Source organism: Moschus berezovskii, chromosome 24 (assembly GCF_049115385.1).
Source record: "Moschus berezovskii isolate FMDL1 chromosome 24, NW_MosBer_1.0, whole genome shotgun sequence".
Taxonomy (NCBI): domain Eukaryota; kingdom Metazoa; phylum Chordata; class Mammalia; order Artiodactyla; family Moschidae; genus Moschus; species Moschus berezovskii.
This window is the reverse complement of record NC_142483.1, coordinates 43,806,309-43,825,444: the sequence shown is the minus strand read 5'-3', so window position 1 is coordinate 43,825,444 and position 19,136 is coordinate 43,806,309. Positions and strand designations below refer to the sequence as shown.

The window sequence follows — 19,136 nt, the reverse complement described above, 5'->3', positions numbered from 1 at the left end:
AAGTGATCCTTGAAAATAAAAAGTAGGTCATACTGCATGTTGTTCCGAGGTGGTTTCCTGTCTCATTCTAGTAAAAATCCTGTCTGTCTCTGTGGGAGCCCTCCCAGCCCTATAGAGCAGGCTCCCTGACTTACTCACCTGCTTCTTTCCCCTTGGGCTATTCTGCTCCCCTCACAGTGACCTCTCCCTGCTTCTCAAACGTGGTGATCACACTCTGATCTTAGAGACTTTGTACTTAAAAAGTGAAACAGTGTTTCCCTCGATGTTCACATCCTTGAATTCTCCGCTTTCTTTGGACTCTGTTTTTCATAGGCATCTTCTCAGTGAGATCTTCTGTGACCATCCTGTAAAGAGTATCATCCCCTCCTCATTGTCGGCTTCCTTTTGTTTTCCCCCATAGTTCTTTTTACCTGTGTTGAGTGTGTCTCTTCCCTGTTCCTTTACTATAGTGTAAGATTCAGAAGGATAGAAACTATTTTGTTCTCTGTGATATTTCCACTGCTGAAATTAGCAGGAACATGGAAAAGTGAATGAATTTTGACTTTAGCATGAGGCATAATGTTGTTATTGCCATGGTGCAACTCTCTGCCACGTTCTTTTTGGCATGTGTTGAAGTAATAGAGCAAATTGGAAGAGTAAGATGCATCTGAATTGTGAATAAAAACAAAAAGGAGTTCTTTCCAGGATAGACACTTTGCTGAAAGGTGTACCCTTGTAGTAGCTTGGAACTGATTTATCAATGACAGTTTTATCCAGCAGTTGAATAGTGTGCCTTTTACTTTGTTATAATGAGATGAAGGCTTTTCTGAGAACCTTCTTTGTACCAAACCCAGATCCTAGAAGAGAAAGACTTGTAATGATTGCAGTTCTTTATTTTTACTTTATTTCTGTTTCCTCACAAAGATGTATTTTCTTTGTAGGAAAGTTTTTAATTACATCTGAATCTCTTTTATATATAATACTACTCTTCAAGTTTCTGTTTGTTCCTTTGTTGGCTTTGATGAGTAGTCTTTTTCCAGGAATTTGTCCATTTCAGCTAAAATTATAACTTTATTGGTATGAAGTGTCTATAATATCCTCTTATTATCTTTGAATTTCTGTGGGGATTTTAGTGATACCTCCTTTTAATTCTTTGTTTTTGGGTTTTGTATTTTCACTCATTTGTCTTGCTTGTTCTTGTTAGGGCTTTCCTAATTTTGTTCATTTTTTCACAGAACCAGCTTTTGGCTTTACTAATTTTCTTTTGTATGTTTACTTTTTCACTAGTATCTGTTATTACTGTCTTCTTTGGGTATAATTTGCTGTTAATTTCCTAACCTTTTATATTGGAAATTTAGGACATTGATTTTCAGTTTTTCTATTAACTTATAAATTGTTCACTAATGACTGTTTTCGGAGAAGGCAATGGCAAGCCACTCCAGTACTCTTGCCTAGAAAATCCCATGGATGGAGGAGCCTGGTAGGCTGCAGTCCGTGGGGTCGCTATGGGTCGGACACGACTGAGCGACTTCACTTTCACTTTTCACTTTCACACATTGGAGAAGGAAATGGCAACCCACTCCAGTGTTCTTGCCTGGAGAATCCCAGGGACGGGGGAGCCTGGTGGGCTTCCGTCTATGGGGTCATACAGAGTCGGACACGACTGAAGTAACTTAGCAGCAGCAGCAGCAATGACTGTTTTGGTGAACCCCAAAGCTGTTGTTCAGTTCAGAATATTTTCTGATCTTCATTGTTGTTTGACTTGAGGAATTATTTAGAAGTGTGGTGCTTCATTTCTTAACATTTGGAAATTTTCTAGTTATTTTTCCATTATTGAGTTTCATGTGAATTCACAGTGGTCACAGAAGATATACTGAATTATTTCATTCCTTGTAAATTTCTTGAGACTTACTTTATGGCCCAGAACATGGTCTATGCTAATGAATGTGCCATGTATACTTGAAAATATTGTATATTCTCCATTGGTGAGATATGATGTTTTAAATTTGTTAATTGTATCAATTTGGTTAATTGGATTGGTTCAGATCTTCTGTATTCTTACTGACTCTTGTCTGTTTTGTTAGAGTGGTGTGTTTAAATGCATATGCACTTTTATTTAAACCAACAATTATTGTGAACTGGCTATATCTGTTTTTAGTTCTGTCGATTTTTGCTTTATACATTTGAAGCTATGCTATGAAATAATAAAGTTTATGATTTTATGGCTTCTAATTAAATTGATCATTTTGTCAAAGTGAGATGCACCTCTTTCTCGGTGCTTTTGCCTTAAAATCTATTTTGTCTGTTGTTGTCACATTGACTTTTGGTTTTTATTTATTTACGTGGTACATCTTTTCTCATCCTTTTACCCCTAATCTTTCTGCATCTTTATAAAATGGTTTATTTTAAATAGTATATAGTTGCATTTTATTTTATTTTTCAATCTAGTCTGACAAGTTTTGTCTTTCAGTTGGAGTGTGTATCTTTGTATTTAATTGGTTACAGTAATATTTTTGCATTATTTAATTCCTCTTTTTTACTGTTTTGAGTTGTTTTACTCCCATGCGACGAGTTGACTCACTGGAAAAGAGTCTGATGCTGGGAGGGATTGGGGGTGGGAGGAGACGGGGACGACAGAGAATGAGATGGCTGGATGGCATCACTGACTCGATGGACATGAATTTGAGTGAACTCTGGGAGTTGGTGATGGACAGGGAGGCCTGGCGTGCTGTGATTCATGGGGTCGCAAAGAGTCGGACATGACTGAGTGACTGAAGTGAACTGAACTGATGTTATAAATCCCCTAAGACATTGCTAGTGTATTTTAAAAGTCAATACTGTTGTGTTTAGCCACATATTTTCTTTTTCTGGAGCTGTTGATTCTTGTTGACACTTTATATGCTTCTATCTATAATCATTTTCTCTATGCTCAAGAATAGTTCTTACAGTATTTCTTGTCTGCTGATGAGGAATTCTTTTAGCTTTTGTTTGCTTCAGAATGTATTTTGCTTTCATTCTGGAAGCATATTTTCAATAGGAATAGGATTCAGTTTGTTTTTTTATCTGTACTTTTAAGATGTCATTCTGTTATCTTCTTTTTTCTTAGAGGTAGTCTTTCTTATTTTTCTCTGGTTGTTTAAAAGATTTTCTCTGTATTTTTTTCAGTAGTTTGGTTATGTTTTGCCTCGATTTCATTTTCTTTGTTTATCCTTTTGGGATGGATTTTAATTCTCTCTTAGAGTATACATTATTTTATTCATTTGTCTGTTTTTTCTTTTTTCTTTAACATATTGGTCAGAGTTCTTTTGAATTTCTTCTAATGCTACTCATCACTTCTGGATCTGCTTCTAATGACTATTTTGTCTCTTGGTTAGTGGCTAATGTCTTCTTTGCATGCCTAGTAATTTTAAAATGTGTGTTGAATATTATGAATGAAATGTTATAGAGGCTGTGAGTTGTCTTCCTTTGAAAGATATTGAATTTTGTTCTGACAGGCAGTTAAATTCCTAGCTCTTCACTTATTCCATCAAGGCCTGGTTTGATTTCTGTTAGATTTGCTCTGTTTCACTTTTGTTTCTATTTCTAGAGGAAAATCCTTCTTCTTAAGGTGTAGCCTTTGTGGGGTTTCAGCTGAATGTCTAGAATCTTTACCAGAGTCTCTCAGTTTTGGCTGGGCTCAGATTCCAATAGTTTCCCTGCCCTGCCCTTGAGAATCTCAGCTTCACAACACCTGCTTCCTGTCAGGTCTTCTGTGACTTCGTCTTATGCTTCTTCAGCCCCGGAGATGATCAGTAATTGAGGAGCATTTCTCAGCAGATTTTAGGGTGTTTTGTGGCTACTCCCTGCTCAGCACCCTGTTCCTCCAGTCCTAGCAGCCTTTACCCAGAGCTCAAATCTCTGTTCCCTCTACCCAGAGAGATCACTGGTCCCTGTTTTGACTTTAATACCCAACTCCCAGAGCATGCTTCCATGAGAAATTCTTGTGGAAATGTTGGATCACCTCAAGTTTCTCTTCTGTCTCAGGGATAGAGCCTTGTGTTGATTATAGATCATGCTTATAAATGGTTTTGTATGTTTTGTTGAAGTTTTAAAGTTATTTGTGGTTGGAGAGTAAGTCTCGTATAAGCTATTCTCCATGGCCAGAATCTCAGGTCCCTTTGTTATCTTTTATAGACAGAGTAACTGCTTTTAAAGTCAGATTTATTGCTTTGTATTTTATTCTAGAAGAAACACTGGTTGCCATTATGCAGTAAGTTCTGTATTTCACAGAAACAAATGTTAATTGAGAAAACAGCTTATGTCAGTTAAGTTGTGTATATGTAGGTTGACATCTTTATTATCTGTTGTGTTTTCTGTGCTTCAAGGAATCATCTGTTGCAGTTTGCTTTAGAGTCAACACCCATCTCTGCTGCTTCCTCCTCTTCAAAGAACCTGGCTACCAAAACACACGCTGCTGTAGCCTTCAGACATTCATTAAAACAAGGAAGCAAGTTAATGGAGAATTTCTTGATCAAAGAAACTGGTGGTTCTGCGTCAGAGTTGTTGATAAAGGAGAATGAAAGCAAATTCAGCCCTCAGAAAAAGCTGAGCTCTCCTGAGAAGACCAGAGGGACACCTTCTGCAGAAAAGTCAGCTCCAGGTTCCTCAGAGGATAGTGTTCCTGAGACACCCTCCACATCAGCCTTGAAACAAGTTACTAAAGGTAGGAAATTATTTTCACATGTTTTATTTTCTTAGTGGAAACCTTCTCATCCCACATGACATAATAAATAAGCAGGATTTTTGTGGGGAAAGGATGGAAAAGGGCAGCCTAGCTCTTACCTCGTAATAGCCTCGCACGTGGATGGAGGCAGTGCTTCCAAATACATTCCCTTTCTTCTCATAGAATAGGAATTCAGGCTGATGGAATGAAAAACTAAGCATTTTTAGTTAGTTTCTGGTTCACATATGGCATAGCTTTCTGTTTTTCAGCTTTTCTTCTCCCCCTCATCCTTCATATCAGCTCCAATTTAATAATGAAGAGCTCTTTTTATCTTATTATATCGTCACTTGAATACTTCCAAGCTGTTTTGACTGGCGTTTATAGCCTTGGACAGTTTGACTGCTACCCTACCTGTCCATCCTTGTTTCTCATTTCTCCCTCTCAAAAATCCTTCTGCTCTAGCCAAGCTGATCTCCCCTTTATTCCTTGAAAATGCTCAAGGATTAAAAACCTATAGCCTGTCACCTGTTTTTATAAACAGGGCCTCACTGGACCACAACCATGCCCATTTGTTTACCTGTTGTCTGCAGCTGCTTTCATGCTAATGACTTAGTTTGTTGATTGGGTCAGAGACCATCTGGCCCCCAAAAGCCTGAAATCTTTGCTGCCTGAGCCTTGACTGAAAATGTCTGCCAACCCCATTCCACCTTTCCAGACTCTATCTAGGTCTAACCATTCTTCAGTTACGATATATGGTATCGGTCTCTCACATCACTAAAGTGTGGCAGCACTTGTTTTTTGGACAGTTTGCTTTACTTTTTGAAGACTAGGTCAACTTGTTTAACCTCTTGTTTCCATATCTTATTGCCAGTGAAGTTCAGAACACCTTTCAGGCAGAAACTCTGTCTTAGACATCTGTGTGCCCATACCACACATAGTGCAGGGCTGTTGCTACTGCTTCTAAGTCGCTTCAGTTGCGTCTGACTCTGTGCGACCCCATAGACAGGAGCCCACCAGGCTCCCCCATCCCTGGGATTCTCCAGGCAAGAACACTGGAGTGGGTTGCCATTTCCTTCTCCAATGCATGACAGTGAAAAGTGAAAATGAAGGCGCTCAGTCGTGTCTGACTCTTAGCGACAGGACTGTTAGTGGTTACTAAACTTAGGTTGAAATTAGTTCATTAGTACTTGAGTGTTTGCATTTCATACAGATAGGTGAATTGTTCTCTTGTACTTCCTAGCATATCTTATCTTTGGTCAGCTTTTGATCAATTGACAGTTTTTATTGCAGTGTTTTTAAGCTGATAACATTTTTCCCTGAGCAGAACTTGAAATCTTGCAGTGAACCCATAGCATGTAAAGTAGATAAAGTTTGCTTTGCTCCGTTAAAGTGGAGATGGAGGACCTCACCTCCCCCACATCCCTGCCTGTTATTCATGGTGGCCTCTAGGTCCTGAGGCACCTCCAAAGGTCCCTGGAACTCCATCAGTTTCAGAATGATTCTGTTTCTGCTTTTTAATGCTACACTTATATAGGCATACCTTGAAGAAATTGTGAGTTCTGTTCTGCAGTAGGACAGATACCACAATAAAGTGAGTCTTTTGATCTTTCTTGTTTCCCAGTGTGTATAAATGTTATGTTTATGCTATCCTGTAGTCTGTTATGTGTGCAATAGCATTATGTCTCAAAAAAATGTACACACCTTAATTAAAAAATACTTTATTGCTTAAAAATGCTAACCATCTCACTGTTCACCAAAGAAGGCAAGAGTAGGAGAAAAGACAGTCTCTTCAGCAAGTAGTGTTAGGATAGCTGGACAGCCACATGTAAATCAGTGAACTTAGAACACACCCTTTACACTGTACACAAGAGTAATTTCAAAATGTTTTAAAGGCTTAAATATGAAACATGACACCATAAAACTCCTAGAAGAGAATGTAGGTAAAATATACTAGTTTTCTTAAGTCAGTCTCCCAAGGCAGTAGAAATAAAAGCAAAGATAAACAAATGGGACCTAATCAAATATATAAGCTTTTGCATAGCAAGGGAAACGATAAACAAAGCAAATAGACAACCTACGGACTATTTCCGAGTGATGCAACCAATAAGAGCTTAATATCCAACATACACAAACTGCTCATAAAACTCAATCACAAAAAGCAAACAACTGGATCAATAAATGGGCAGAAGAGCTAATAGAAATTTCCCTGAAGAAAGCATACAGATGGCCAGTAGGCACACGAAAAGATGTTCAAAATGGCTGATTACTCAGTTGAGTTCAGTTGCTCAGTTGTGTCCGACTCTTTGGGACCACATGGACTGCAGCACGCCAGGCTTTCCTGTCCATCACCAACTCCCGGAGCTTGCTCATATTCATGTCACTTGAGTCGGTGATGCCATCCAACCATCTCGTCCTCTGTCGTCCTCTTTTCCTCTTGCCTTCAATCTTTCCCAGCATCAGGGTCTTTTCCAGTGAGTCAGCTCTTCGCATGAGGTGGCCGAAGTATTGGAGTTTCAGCTTTAGCATCAGTCCTTCCAATGAACACCCAGGACTGATCTCCTTTAGGATAGACTGGTTGGATCTCCTTGCAGTCCACGGGACTCTCAAGAGCCTTCTCCAACACCACAGTTCAAAAGCATCAATTCTTTGGCACTCAGCTTTCTTTATAGTCCAACTCTCACATCCATATATGACTCCTGGAAAAACCATAGCTTTGACTCTACGAACCTTTGTTGACAAAGTAATGTCTCTGCTTTTTAATATGCTGTCTAGGTTGGTCATAGCTTTTCTCCCGAGGAGCAAGCATCTTTTAATTTCATGGCTGCAGTTACCATCTGCAATGATTTTTGGAATCCAAGAAAATAAAGTCTCTCACTGTTTCCATTGTTTCCCCATCTATTTGCCATGAAGTGATGGGGCCAGATGCCATGATCTTAGTTTTCTTAATGTTGAGTTTTAAGGCAACTTTTTCACTCTCCTCTTTCACTTTCATCAAGAGGCTCTTTAGTTCTTCTTCGCTTTCTGCCATAAAGGTGGTGTCATCTCCATATCTGAGGTTATTGATATTTCTCCTAGCAATCTTGATTCCAGCTTGTGCTTCATCCAGCCCAGCATTTGTCGTGATGTACTCTGCATATAAGTTAAATAAGCAGGGTGACAGTATGCTGCCTTGATGTACTCCTTTCCCGATTTGGAACCAGTCTGTTGTTCCATGTCTAATTCTAACTGTTGCTTCTTGACCTACATACAGATTTCTCAAGAGGCAGGTCAGGTGGTCTGGTATTTCCAGCTCTTGAAGAATTTTCCACAGTTTGTTGTGATCCACTCGGTCACAGGCTTTGGTGTAGTCAATAAAGCAGAAATAGATGTTTTTCTGGTCTTGTTTTGCTTTATTGATGATCCAACGGATGTTGGCAATTTGATCTCTGGTTCCTCTGTCTTTTCTAAATCCAGCTTGAACATCTGGAAGTTCACGGTTCACGTACTGTTGAAGCCTGGCTTGGAGAATTTAGAGCATTACTTTGCTAGCATGTGAGATGAGTGCAATTGTGCGGTAGTTTGAGCATTCTTTGGCATTGCCTTTCTTTGGGATTGGAATGAAAACCTTTTCCAGTCCTGTGACCACTGCTGAGTTTTTCAAATTTGCTGGCATATTGAGTGCAGCACTTTCACAGCATCATCTTTTAGGACTAAGGATTCTAGGCTGATTATTAGAGAAATACAAATCAAAACTAGGATGAGGTACCACCTCACACCAATCAGAATGACCATCATTAAAAAGTCTACAAATAGCAAATTCTGGAGGACGTGTATAGAAAAGGGAACCCTCCTACACTGTTGGTGGGAAGTGGATTGGTGCAACTGCTATGTAAAACTATGGAGTTTTCTTAAAAAATAAAGAGTTGTCATATGATCCAGGAATCCTACTCCTGAACATATATCAAGAGAAAACTCTTACTCAAAAATGTACATGCACCCCTGTGTTCATATCAGCACTATTTGTAATAGCCATGAACATGGAAGACATGGAAGCAATTTAAATGTCCACTGATAGACAAATGGATAAGGAAGATATAGTACATGTATGCAATGGAATATTACACAGCCATAAAAAAAATAATGTCATTTGTAGCAACATGGTTGGACCTAGAGATTAGCATACTAAGTGAAGTACATGAGAAAGAGAATGACAAATGCCCTATAATATAATTTATATGTGGAATCTAAAATATGACACAAGTGAACTTATTTCTGAGACTCACAGATGTAGGAACAAACATGGGTACCCAAGGGTGAAGGGAGTGGGGTAGGGATAAATTAGGAGATTGGAATTAGTAGATACAAACTATTAAATATAAAAAAGATAAACAGCAAAGTCCTACTATATAGCACAGGGAACTATATTCAATATCCTGTAACAAACCATAGTGGAAAGTTACATTAAAAAGAGTGTGTGTGTGTATACACGCACGCGCGCACACACACACACACACACACACAGACACACATAGTGGAAAGTTACATTAAAAAGAGTGTGTGTGTGTACACACACACACACACACACACGCTGTATACCAGAAACTGAAAAGAGTGTGTGTGTAGTGGAAAGTTACATTAAAAAGAGTGTGTGTGTGTACACACACACACAGACAACACACACACACACACACACAGACACACACACACACGCACGCTGTATACCAGAAACTGACACAGCACTGTGAATCGACTGTGCTTCAGTTGAAAAAAAAAGTGCTGACCATCATCTGGCAATGCAGGGTTGCAACAAATCTTTAATTTGTTAAAAAATTTTAAAAATGCAGTATCTGCAAAGTGCAGTAAAGTGAAGTACAATAAAATGAGGTATGCCTTTCTTTACAAATGAGGGCTACATGAATGAATTTGTAGTCATTAATAATTTGAACAGTAGTTGGTCCAACCATTTCATGTTTCTATCCAGCTCTGCTTACCCTTCCCCCACTCTGCTCCCCTGGCAGATATTTTTATCTTACTCAGGTTGTTATGACTGCTTCAGTGCTATACATGAATGGTTCCTAAGACTTGGTATAAACTCAAGATTAGTTTTATGGCTTGGTCATGGCTTGGTAGGAAAGATTTAACTAAAGCACTTTCTAATAAAACTAATTCCAGACTTTGAAATCTCTTCTTCTAGGCCAGGATTCTAATTGTGTGATTTTCCGCAGTGTAGCCCTTGCCCAGTAAGCAGTCTGTTCCACTGCTGCTGCCCTGAGGTGTCCTTCTTTTTCTCTTCTGCTTTTCTAAGTGCATGTTAAGGTTGGATTTCATTTTTTAATGTTGGTTGTTGAAAGATACCTGGTTGTATTATTTTTACTCTTTCTACAAATAATAAAATCTTTTTCTCTTTTTGACAAACACAGTGGATTGTCCTGTTTGTGGGGTTAATATTCCAGAAAATCACATTAATAAGCACTTAGACAGCTGTTTATCACGTGAGGAGAAGAAAGAAAGCCTCAGAAGGTAAGAAAGTGAAACATAATTGTTGCCACTTGGCTTGTGCTTTTAAAAATATTAGCCAACTGTCCATTCTCTCTCCTTGTTCTCTCCACAACTCCCACCTTTAGTTAACTGTACTATATGCTAATAAAATTTGAGTTATTAAGAAATTCGATTTAGAATTCAGTTCTTTTTAGGCTTATTTTCTTCTTTTAGAGTTTTAGAACTACCATAAAGCCCTTGGCCCAAGAAAGCAAGACTAGACTCTGAATATAGAACACATCAAATCATTTTTTGGTTCTTAAGAATCTTAGAAGTTTAAATTAGTAAAATCTAGCTTTTTCAAAAATTCTGAATAATTACTATATACACATGATATACTGTATACAACATGACATTAAATAGTACAGAACGTTTTGTTTTTGTTTCAGAAAATACAGAGTCATTTATTCATTTAATAAATAATCAAGCACATAACCATGTACCAGTCTCTGTTAAGCATTGGTGAATGAAAATCAGATACTCTTCCCTTAATACCCATTTTTTTCCAGGAAGGATGCAACCAGTAGGCTTGCATTTTGAAGACAATGATTTTCTCTGGTGATTGCATATGTATAAACTTGCAGTTGTATTGTCTGTGGGGCAGATTCAAAAGGGAATATGTGAAATATAGTGTGTGTGTGTGTGTGTGTGTGTGTGTCTCGTGATTGCATGTGTATAAACTTGCAGTTGTATTGTCTGTGGGGCAGATTCAAAAGGGAATATGTGAAATATAGTTGTGTGTGTGGTGATTGCATATGTATAAACTTGCAGTTGTATTGTCTGTGGGGCAGATTCAAAAGGGAATATGTGAAATGTAGTGTGTGTGTGTGTGTGTGTGTGTTTAGCATGATAGTTAACCTTTTTCCTCTGAGTAGAACCTTTTTTTCAAATGAAAGTGCACAGTGAACCGTAATATACAAAACAGATAAAATTGGCTCTGTCCATTAAAGTGGAGATGGAGGATTGTGCTGTCCCTCCCTGTGTCCGTGTCTGAAAGCCACTGTGGTCCTCATCTCCCTGCAGCAGAGGTCTGTGAGGTCTTGCATGCACAGTACTCACCCCTAGTGGGTAAGTTTGTTGATGAGAATAGATTTTTAGGCTGCCTAGTTGAGATTTTGGATAAAGAAACTGGATCATTACAAGGATTATTTCCCATAAGCAGTGAGAATCTAATGGTATGAAGAATCTTTAATTCATTTAATTAATCTTTCAATTTCTAATTTCTTTAGAAATTTTTTTCCCCTAAAGAATGAGATGGGAATATATAGAAGCTGGGCGTTTTCTCTTTGAAGAGTAAGGAATCAGCACTGGTAATTTTGCTTGGACTGCTCTTTTTCTAGGTGCATCCATCATATTTCTTCTCACACACTTAGCTCATCAGTTTGTCCAAAGATATACTCATCCATGTACAATTAAGTTCCAGTTGTGGTTCTGAAGAGCTCTGTGGAATTACTATAATCCTGCCAGTTACTCTAGCACAATTTAGGAGCACTGTTTTCTCTCTCTCTCTTAGAGGAAGGTTCACTGTACAAGTTAGTGTGTTGAAGTCTTTGAGAATTCCTACATCAAACATAATTGTCGGATTTTGTTTAATCCAGTAATTCCTAAATTTATTTAACCCTAAAACCTTTTTGTTCTCATAACTCATTTTGCAAAGTTCGCATTTGTAAAGATACACTTAGGGAGACATTGAACCACCTTTCTCTTTAGTCACATCCTGATCTTGGACTCTGGTCACATAAAAAGAGTATATGATATTTTAAAAAATTTCTCCACAACATCCCAACAGGCCATTTTTTAATGTAGATGACAGCCCTTAACCCATCCTTTGTAGATTCATATCAGAGGTGATCAAAGATTCCTTTTCCTTTTGGTTTCCTCAGATTTTGAGGACCCTTAAATGCATTACTATTTCTTCACCAAATCATAGAAGAAAAATCAGTGTCGTTTTCATGTTTTAGGAAACATTTATCAGACTTCATATTTAAACATTTTTTTTAACTTTTTAGTTTATATTGGAGGATAGTTGATTAACAGTGTTGTGATAGTTTCTGGTGTATAGCAGAGTGATTCAGTTATACATATACATGTATCTGTTCTTCGTCAAATTCTTTTCCCATTTAGGTTGTTTTGTAACAACTGAGCAGAGTTCCCTGTGCTACACAGTAGGTCCTTGTTGGTTATCCATTTTAAATATAGCAGTGTGTACATCATATTTTTAAATTCTTGACAGAAATTGTTGATTTCTGCTGGTGCTTTTCAATGTAAATGCCAGTGAACAAATAGTTTTCCATTAGAATTTCACAGTCATAAGTTTAATCATGTGTCCTTAATAAAATACATGATTTAGGTACAGACTTAATGAACTGTCCTTTACAGTATTCTTGTATAAACTCCTTCAAAATGTTTTTCAGGCCTTGCTACCTCATGTGATTTTTTTATTCAGCTATAATACGGTAAAGAATATGCCTGCAGTGCAGGAGACCTGGGTTTGATCTCTGGGTTGGGAGCATCTCCTGGAGAAGGGCATGGCACCCAACTCCAGTATTTTTGCCTGCCAGAGGAGCCTGGTGGGCTATAGTCCATGGGGTCCCAAAGAGTTGGACATGACTGTGCGACTTACACTATCACTATAATCAGTATTATAGAGTTCAGTAGGCAGGCTGTCATTATAAGAAGAACACTCTTCAGAAAAATATAATCTCTTGAGGGTTTTCAGGCTTTTCTGCAATTAAATAGTTATTTCTGACTTTTAGTCTTTATTGGTGGAGCATAAAAGAACTAATCTTGCCAGGAAATGGTGGTATTGGTTAATGGAGAAATGTTTGGTTGTCTTCAGTCTGTATTCAACTGTTTTCTCTCATATGGTCATGGACCATTTGTATTAGATTTCCATGTGGAACCTTGTTAATAGAGATTTTAAATCTCCACTTAAGAGCTAAGCTGAGTCAGAATTGGTAGTTGCTGTGGCAAAGTGATTGAAAATTGCCTTTTTAATAAACTCTCCAGGTAGTTCTGAGATGCTTTAAAGTTTGAGCACCATGGCCTTGTGCCCACTAGGTATATGCAAGTCCTTTGTAAAATCTTGGTTTTTGTTTTTTTTTTTTTGGATAAGCATATTATTTTCAAGTTTCTTTTCATTGTTACCTGAGATTTTGATATTTCATTTAAAAATGATTGCAGTTGTAGTGTGTACATTGAATACATTTTTATTAAGCACCTTATCGCCATAGCATTGAGCCAGGTGACATACTCAGCTAGGTTATAATCAGATTAGATTGATTAAAATTTGTCAAGGAGTTCCTGTCTATAAGATTTTCTCAAGTCATTAATATTCTTAGGTAGCTTGAATTCTGTATATTCCATTGAAAGAAGTAATGTTTATTAATTGGTTTCTTGGAGGGTGTAGAAGAAAGTCATTTGATCAGGCTTTGTTATATTTGTAATTGCAGCTTGGTGCTTATCATTGTGTTCATCATGAAAATACAATGAAGAGCCAGGTGACAATTTAAAAAATATATTTACTGATTTTTTGTAGCATGCAGAATCTAGTTCCCTGGCCAGGAATCAAACCTGGGCACCCTGCATTGGGAGAGCAGAGTGTTAGCCACTGGACTGCCAGGGAAGTCCCCAGGTGGTGATTTTACTAATACACTTATTCTTTTTTTTTTTTTTTAAATTTTTTAATTGAAGGAAAAATTGTTTCACAATGTTGTATTGGTTTCTGCCATATAACTCAAATCAGCCATAATTATACATTTATTCCCTCCCTGTTGAGCCTCCCTCCCGTCCCCCCATCCTCACTCTGGGTTGTCACAGAGCATCAGGCTGGGCTCCCTGTGTTACATTTGCTAATACACTTTTTATAATGCTTATGTATTTGTTAATATAACTAATTGGAGTTGAAAAAAACACTGCTGTGTTTCTTGCTATTGTTTTCAATTGTCTTCTTTTGAAGATGATCCCACAAGAATACTATGCCCGCATCAACACTCAGAATTCTTTCTTTCATCGGCATAATAAGTTCAGTAAACCTAACTATCCCAACAGGTCTTTTATTTCATCTAGTGCTTTTGCAAAATGATTGATTGCTTTGGGCTTAAGAAGGCAGTTTTGCCTATGCATCAGAATTTTTTCCAAGAAAGCTGTGTATGATAATATTCTAAAATCGATAGCCTAACCCTTGATAGCATTTATGCTCTTAATTACCTGAGATAGCTAGCTTTTTATGGAGATTTTCCCTGGAAACCATGGGCAGATTTTAGGAAAAACATGTTTTAAAGAGGTGAAGAATTGAATGATTTCATATAAGCGTGATCCTACATTCTCATAGCATTTAGTCCATAGCCTTCTGCATGAGTCCCAGGTCTGCATCTTTAGGCCTGATCTCTTGTCTGAGATCTGACTCTCCAAGTATTGGCTGCCACCTAGACCCTTCTGTCTGAATGTCCCACCACCACCTCAGATGCATCACTGTCATGTGAATACTGTCAACTTGATTCACCAATTTGATCCTTCTTCTCTTTTCCATTTTTATCCTAATGTTTCTACAATTCTCCCAGTCACCTTGGTATTGAGCAGAAGGTAAATTACTGTTTTACATGAGAACCGTTTGATAATTCACAGTAACCCTCAGTGATCCCTTTTTTCCTTTTCAGTTTTGTTCACAAAAGGAAGCCGCTGCCTAAAACTGTATATAACTTGCTCTCAGATCGAGATTTAAAGAAAAAGCTAAAACAGCATGGATTATCTGTTCAAGGAAATAAACAGCAGCTCATTAAAAGGCACCAAGAATTTGTACACATGTACAATGCCCAGTGTGATGCCTTGCATCCTAAATCAGGTAAAGTAATAAAACAATGAATTTTATTTACCCTTGGGATAAAGCAGTTTTGTATGACTCAGGGGTTATAAACCACAGAGAAAATTTTAATACATTTTTGAGAATAGCTAAACATTCAAATACACTCCTTCAGAAGATATCTAGAGTGTCCTGTGATAAGCCAGCCTTTCTCTCAGCTTATCTCTCTGTCCCCCTTCTCTTCTCAGAGGCAACCACCACTCCCAGCTTCTCATATATATGAGGGTTGCTTGAGAGAGCATGGCCTATAAGATAATCCTAGTTTTGCAGCTTTATGACTGGGTGACTGGGCAAGTTACTTATATCTGACCTCAGTTTTCTCTCCCATTAAGTAGGAGTTGTCATACTACCTAGTTCATAGTGTTTTTGTCCAGACTAAATGATAAAATGCTTATAAAGAGGACTTGTACCTTAGCAGGTAGTTAGCATAGAATAGATGTTATCATTAGATTATTAAGATTGTTTTACCCAAAAATATATGTGATTATTATTATTTCATCAAAATTTTGTTTTGCAGACACACTACTTAATAGTTTGTTCTTTCCACTTCAGTTCAGTTCACTTAACCTCACACAAATTTTGGAGTTCTTTCAGTTATTAACATATGGATAGAATTGCCTGATTTAAAAAAAAATAAGGTATAATATATAAACAGAAAATTACACAAGTTATAAATGTATTGTTCAGTGAATGATCACAAAGTTCAGGGAAGGTGCCTTTGTAACAACTCCTCAGAGCCCTGCCAGAATCCTACAAGGCCAGCCCACCCCTCCCAATAGTTGCTGCCTTTATCCTCACAGATGACCACCTTCCTGACATCTAAAACCGTATTTTCATTTTGCCTGTATTTTATCTTAAATATGGGATAATAAGTAGCTTATACATTCTTTTGAGTCTGGCTTAATTTTCTGCGACATTATAAGATTTGTCCATGTTTTTGTGTACAGTTGTGATTTTTGAAAAATTTTTGTTGCTATAGCGTATTCCATTATATGAATAGGACATATTACACAAATGTCCATGGTTGACGAACGCTTGGGTTTTTCCACTCTGGCTCTTAAAGAATAATGCTGTTATGAGTAATCTTTCACAGGTCTCTTGGTGGTCATAGGCATACATAGTTAGGCATTACATATACCTACGTGTGAAATTGTTGTTTTTGCAGACGTTTAGCTTTCCTGGGTACGACAGAGACCCAGGTGCCAATGTATGCTCTCATCAGGAAGGTATGAGAATTCCAATTTTTCCACATAATTTTCATCATCAGTTTTGTGAGTTTTCCTTTTTGGCCATTCTAGTGCGTCCATGGTAGTATCTCATTATGGTTTTAATTTTTGCTTCCCTAATGGAGATCCAACCAGTCCATTCTAAAGGAGATCAATCCTGGGTATTCATTGGAAGGACTGATACTACAGTTGAAACTCAATATTTTGGCCACCTCATGCGAAGAGTTGACTCATTAGAAAAGGTTCTGATGCTGGGAGTGATTTGGGGCAGGAGGAGAAGGGCACGACAGAGGATGAGATGGCTGGTTGGCATCACCTACTCGATGGACATGAGGTTGGGTGAACTCCGGGAGTTGGTGATGGACAGGGAGGCCTGGCGTGCTGCAGTTCATGGGGTCACAAAAGTTGGACACAACTGAGTGACTGAACTGAACTGAATGGCTTATAGTGTTCACCATATTTTTATATAATTATTGGCCATCTGGATATTCTTCTGGGTGAAATATCCATTTAAGTCTTATGCCCAGTTTTTTTGTGTTATGGATCTATTGCTTCTTAATTTATTTCTGGGATTACTTGAATTTTTCTGGATTTAGATCTTCCTCGGTGTATATTTGCTTAATCTCCTTTCATCTTTTCACTCTCTTAATGGCTTCATTTGAGAGGTAGAAATTTTCAATTTTGTATCCAATTTGTTGCATTTTTTCCATCAGATACTACTATTTATGTCTTTGCCTTGCCACATGATCATTTTTTTTTTCCCTAAAAGCATTATTCTTTTTGCATCTACCTTTCAGCCTACAATTTATCTGAAATTGGTTTAAGCATATGTTGCATGGTAAGAGGGGAGATTCTTTTGTTTTTTCCATATGATCAGCTAATTGATGTAGCAGCGTTTATTGAAAAAGCACCCTTTACACATTGAACTGTCATACCTCTTGTTTGAAAATCAGCTGTGTTATGTGTGGGTCTGAACATTGTTTTGTTCCATTGGGTCGTTTATTTATCCTTGTGCCACTAGTGCAGTGTCTTAATTATTTGATTAGTGATTTATAGTAGATCTTGCTGGCTGGTAGTGTAGTTCCTCCAGCTTTGTTGTTTATTGAGATTGTCTATTAATAGGTGAATGGTTGTATGCAAATTGTGGTGGAGCCATCCATGGAGAAGGAAATGGCAACCTACTCCAGTACTCTTGCCTGGAAAATCCCACAGATGGAGGAGCCTGGTGCGCTGCAGTCCGTGGGGTCGCTAGGAGTTGGACACGACTGAGCGACTTAACTTTCACTTTCATGCATTGGAGAAGGAAATGGCAACCCACTCCAGTGTTCTTGCCTGGAGAGTCCTGGGGGCGGGGAAGCCTGGTGGGCTGCTGTCTGTGGGGTCGCAGAGTCGGACACTGACTGAAGTGACTTAGCAGCAGCAGCAGCATACAATGGAACACTGCTTAGCAATAAAAATGAATGAGCTACTGATAAATGCCACAATGTGGATAAATCTCAAAAGCACTGACATACAAAGGACTACTTGCTGTATACCTTGAAAACATTTATCTGGCATTTTAGAAAAGACAAAACTTTGGGGGCATAGAAGAGATCGGTATGTCCCAGGGCTTAAGGGTAAGGAGGAGGGAACTTATTGGGCAGAAGAACTTTTGAGGGTAAAGGAAATGTTCTAGATTTTGAAATGATGAATAAATGACTACTAATAGGCAACTGGACTTGTCTTCAGTTTCTGGCTCTTCTGGGTAAAGCTGCTATGAACATGGGCTTATAGATTTGTATGTAGCCATATGCTTTTATTTCTCTTGCGTTTTCCTTTTTATTCAGTTAAAATATTTTCTGATTTTTGTTGTGATCTCTTCTTTGACCCATGGATTATTTGGAAGTGTTTTCAGTTTCCAAATATCTGAGTATTTCTCATATATCTTTTTTATTCATTTCTAATTTGATTCCATTGAAGGAGTTCTGTATGATTTGGGGCCCTTTACATTTATTGAGACTTGTTTTAAAACGCAGCATTAGGTCTTCCTTGGTGAGTGTTCCTTAGGCACTTGAAAATTTTGCTTTATTTGTTCAGTGATCTCTAATGTTAATTATGTAAAGTTGCTAAGGTATTATATTCACGTCTTCTACATCATTACTGATGCTGTTTAGTTCTGTCACTTACTGAGAACATTATTGAAATCTCAAAGGATATTTATAGGTTTTTAATTTTTCCTTTCAGTATATTCTGTTCTCTTTACATTTTTGAATGTCACCAATTAGGTGCTTGTGCATTTAGTATTGGTATGTGTTTTTGATGAATTAATCTATTATAATGAAATAGTTGTTTTAGTCTCTGGTGATATTCCATGAGTAATAACCTTATTTCACTTTTTTCTTTAAACATATTGTGTTTAAACTGTGGTTTTTGGTAAACAGTATATGGTTTGGATCTGCTTTTTAAATTTAATTTGACAAGATATGCCATTAAATTGTAGAGTTTAAAACTTTTTCATTTCATTTAATCTGTTTGGTGGGGTTTAAGTCTACCAACTTGCTCTTTTCTATTTGTCTTGTCCATTCTTTGTTTTTTTTGCTTTATTTTCTTGCTTTCTTCTAGATTATATTTTAGTTCTATATCTTCACTATTGGTTTATTAGCTGTATCTCTGTTCTTTTAGAGCTTACTATTTGCATCTTCAACTTATCACAGTCCACATTCAAATAACATTATGCTATGTGTGTTACATTAGGACCTTACTCCTTCCATCCTTGGTTTTAGGTGTCTGAGTTCCTCTACTGGTGTTCAGCAGGTGCTCTGCAAATTGTTCCACTTGGAGATGTATTCTTGATGTACTTGTAGGGGAAGAA

At 37.7% G+C, this 19,136-nt stretch overlaps 1 protein-coding gene across 2 annotated transcripts in view; it reads left to right on the top strand.

Moving 5' to 3' along the window:
- Window positions 1-19,136, top strand: part of RAD18 (RAD18 E3 ubiquitin protein ligase) — a 102,331-nt gene that overhangs the window by 17,129 nt on the left and 66,066 nt on the right. For both annotated transcript variants that reach the window (XM_055414376.2, XM_055414375.2), the window contains exons 5-7: window positions 4,344-4,681; window positions 10,081-10,180; window positions 14,857-15,041. In XM_055414376.2, coding sequence (XP_055270351.2) covers window positions 4,344-4,681; window positions 10,081-10,180; window positions 14,857-15,041 — 623 coding nt within the window. The remainder of the gene's footprint in view (window positions 1-4,343; window positions 4,682-10,080; window positions 10,181-14,856; window positions 15,042-19,136) is intronic.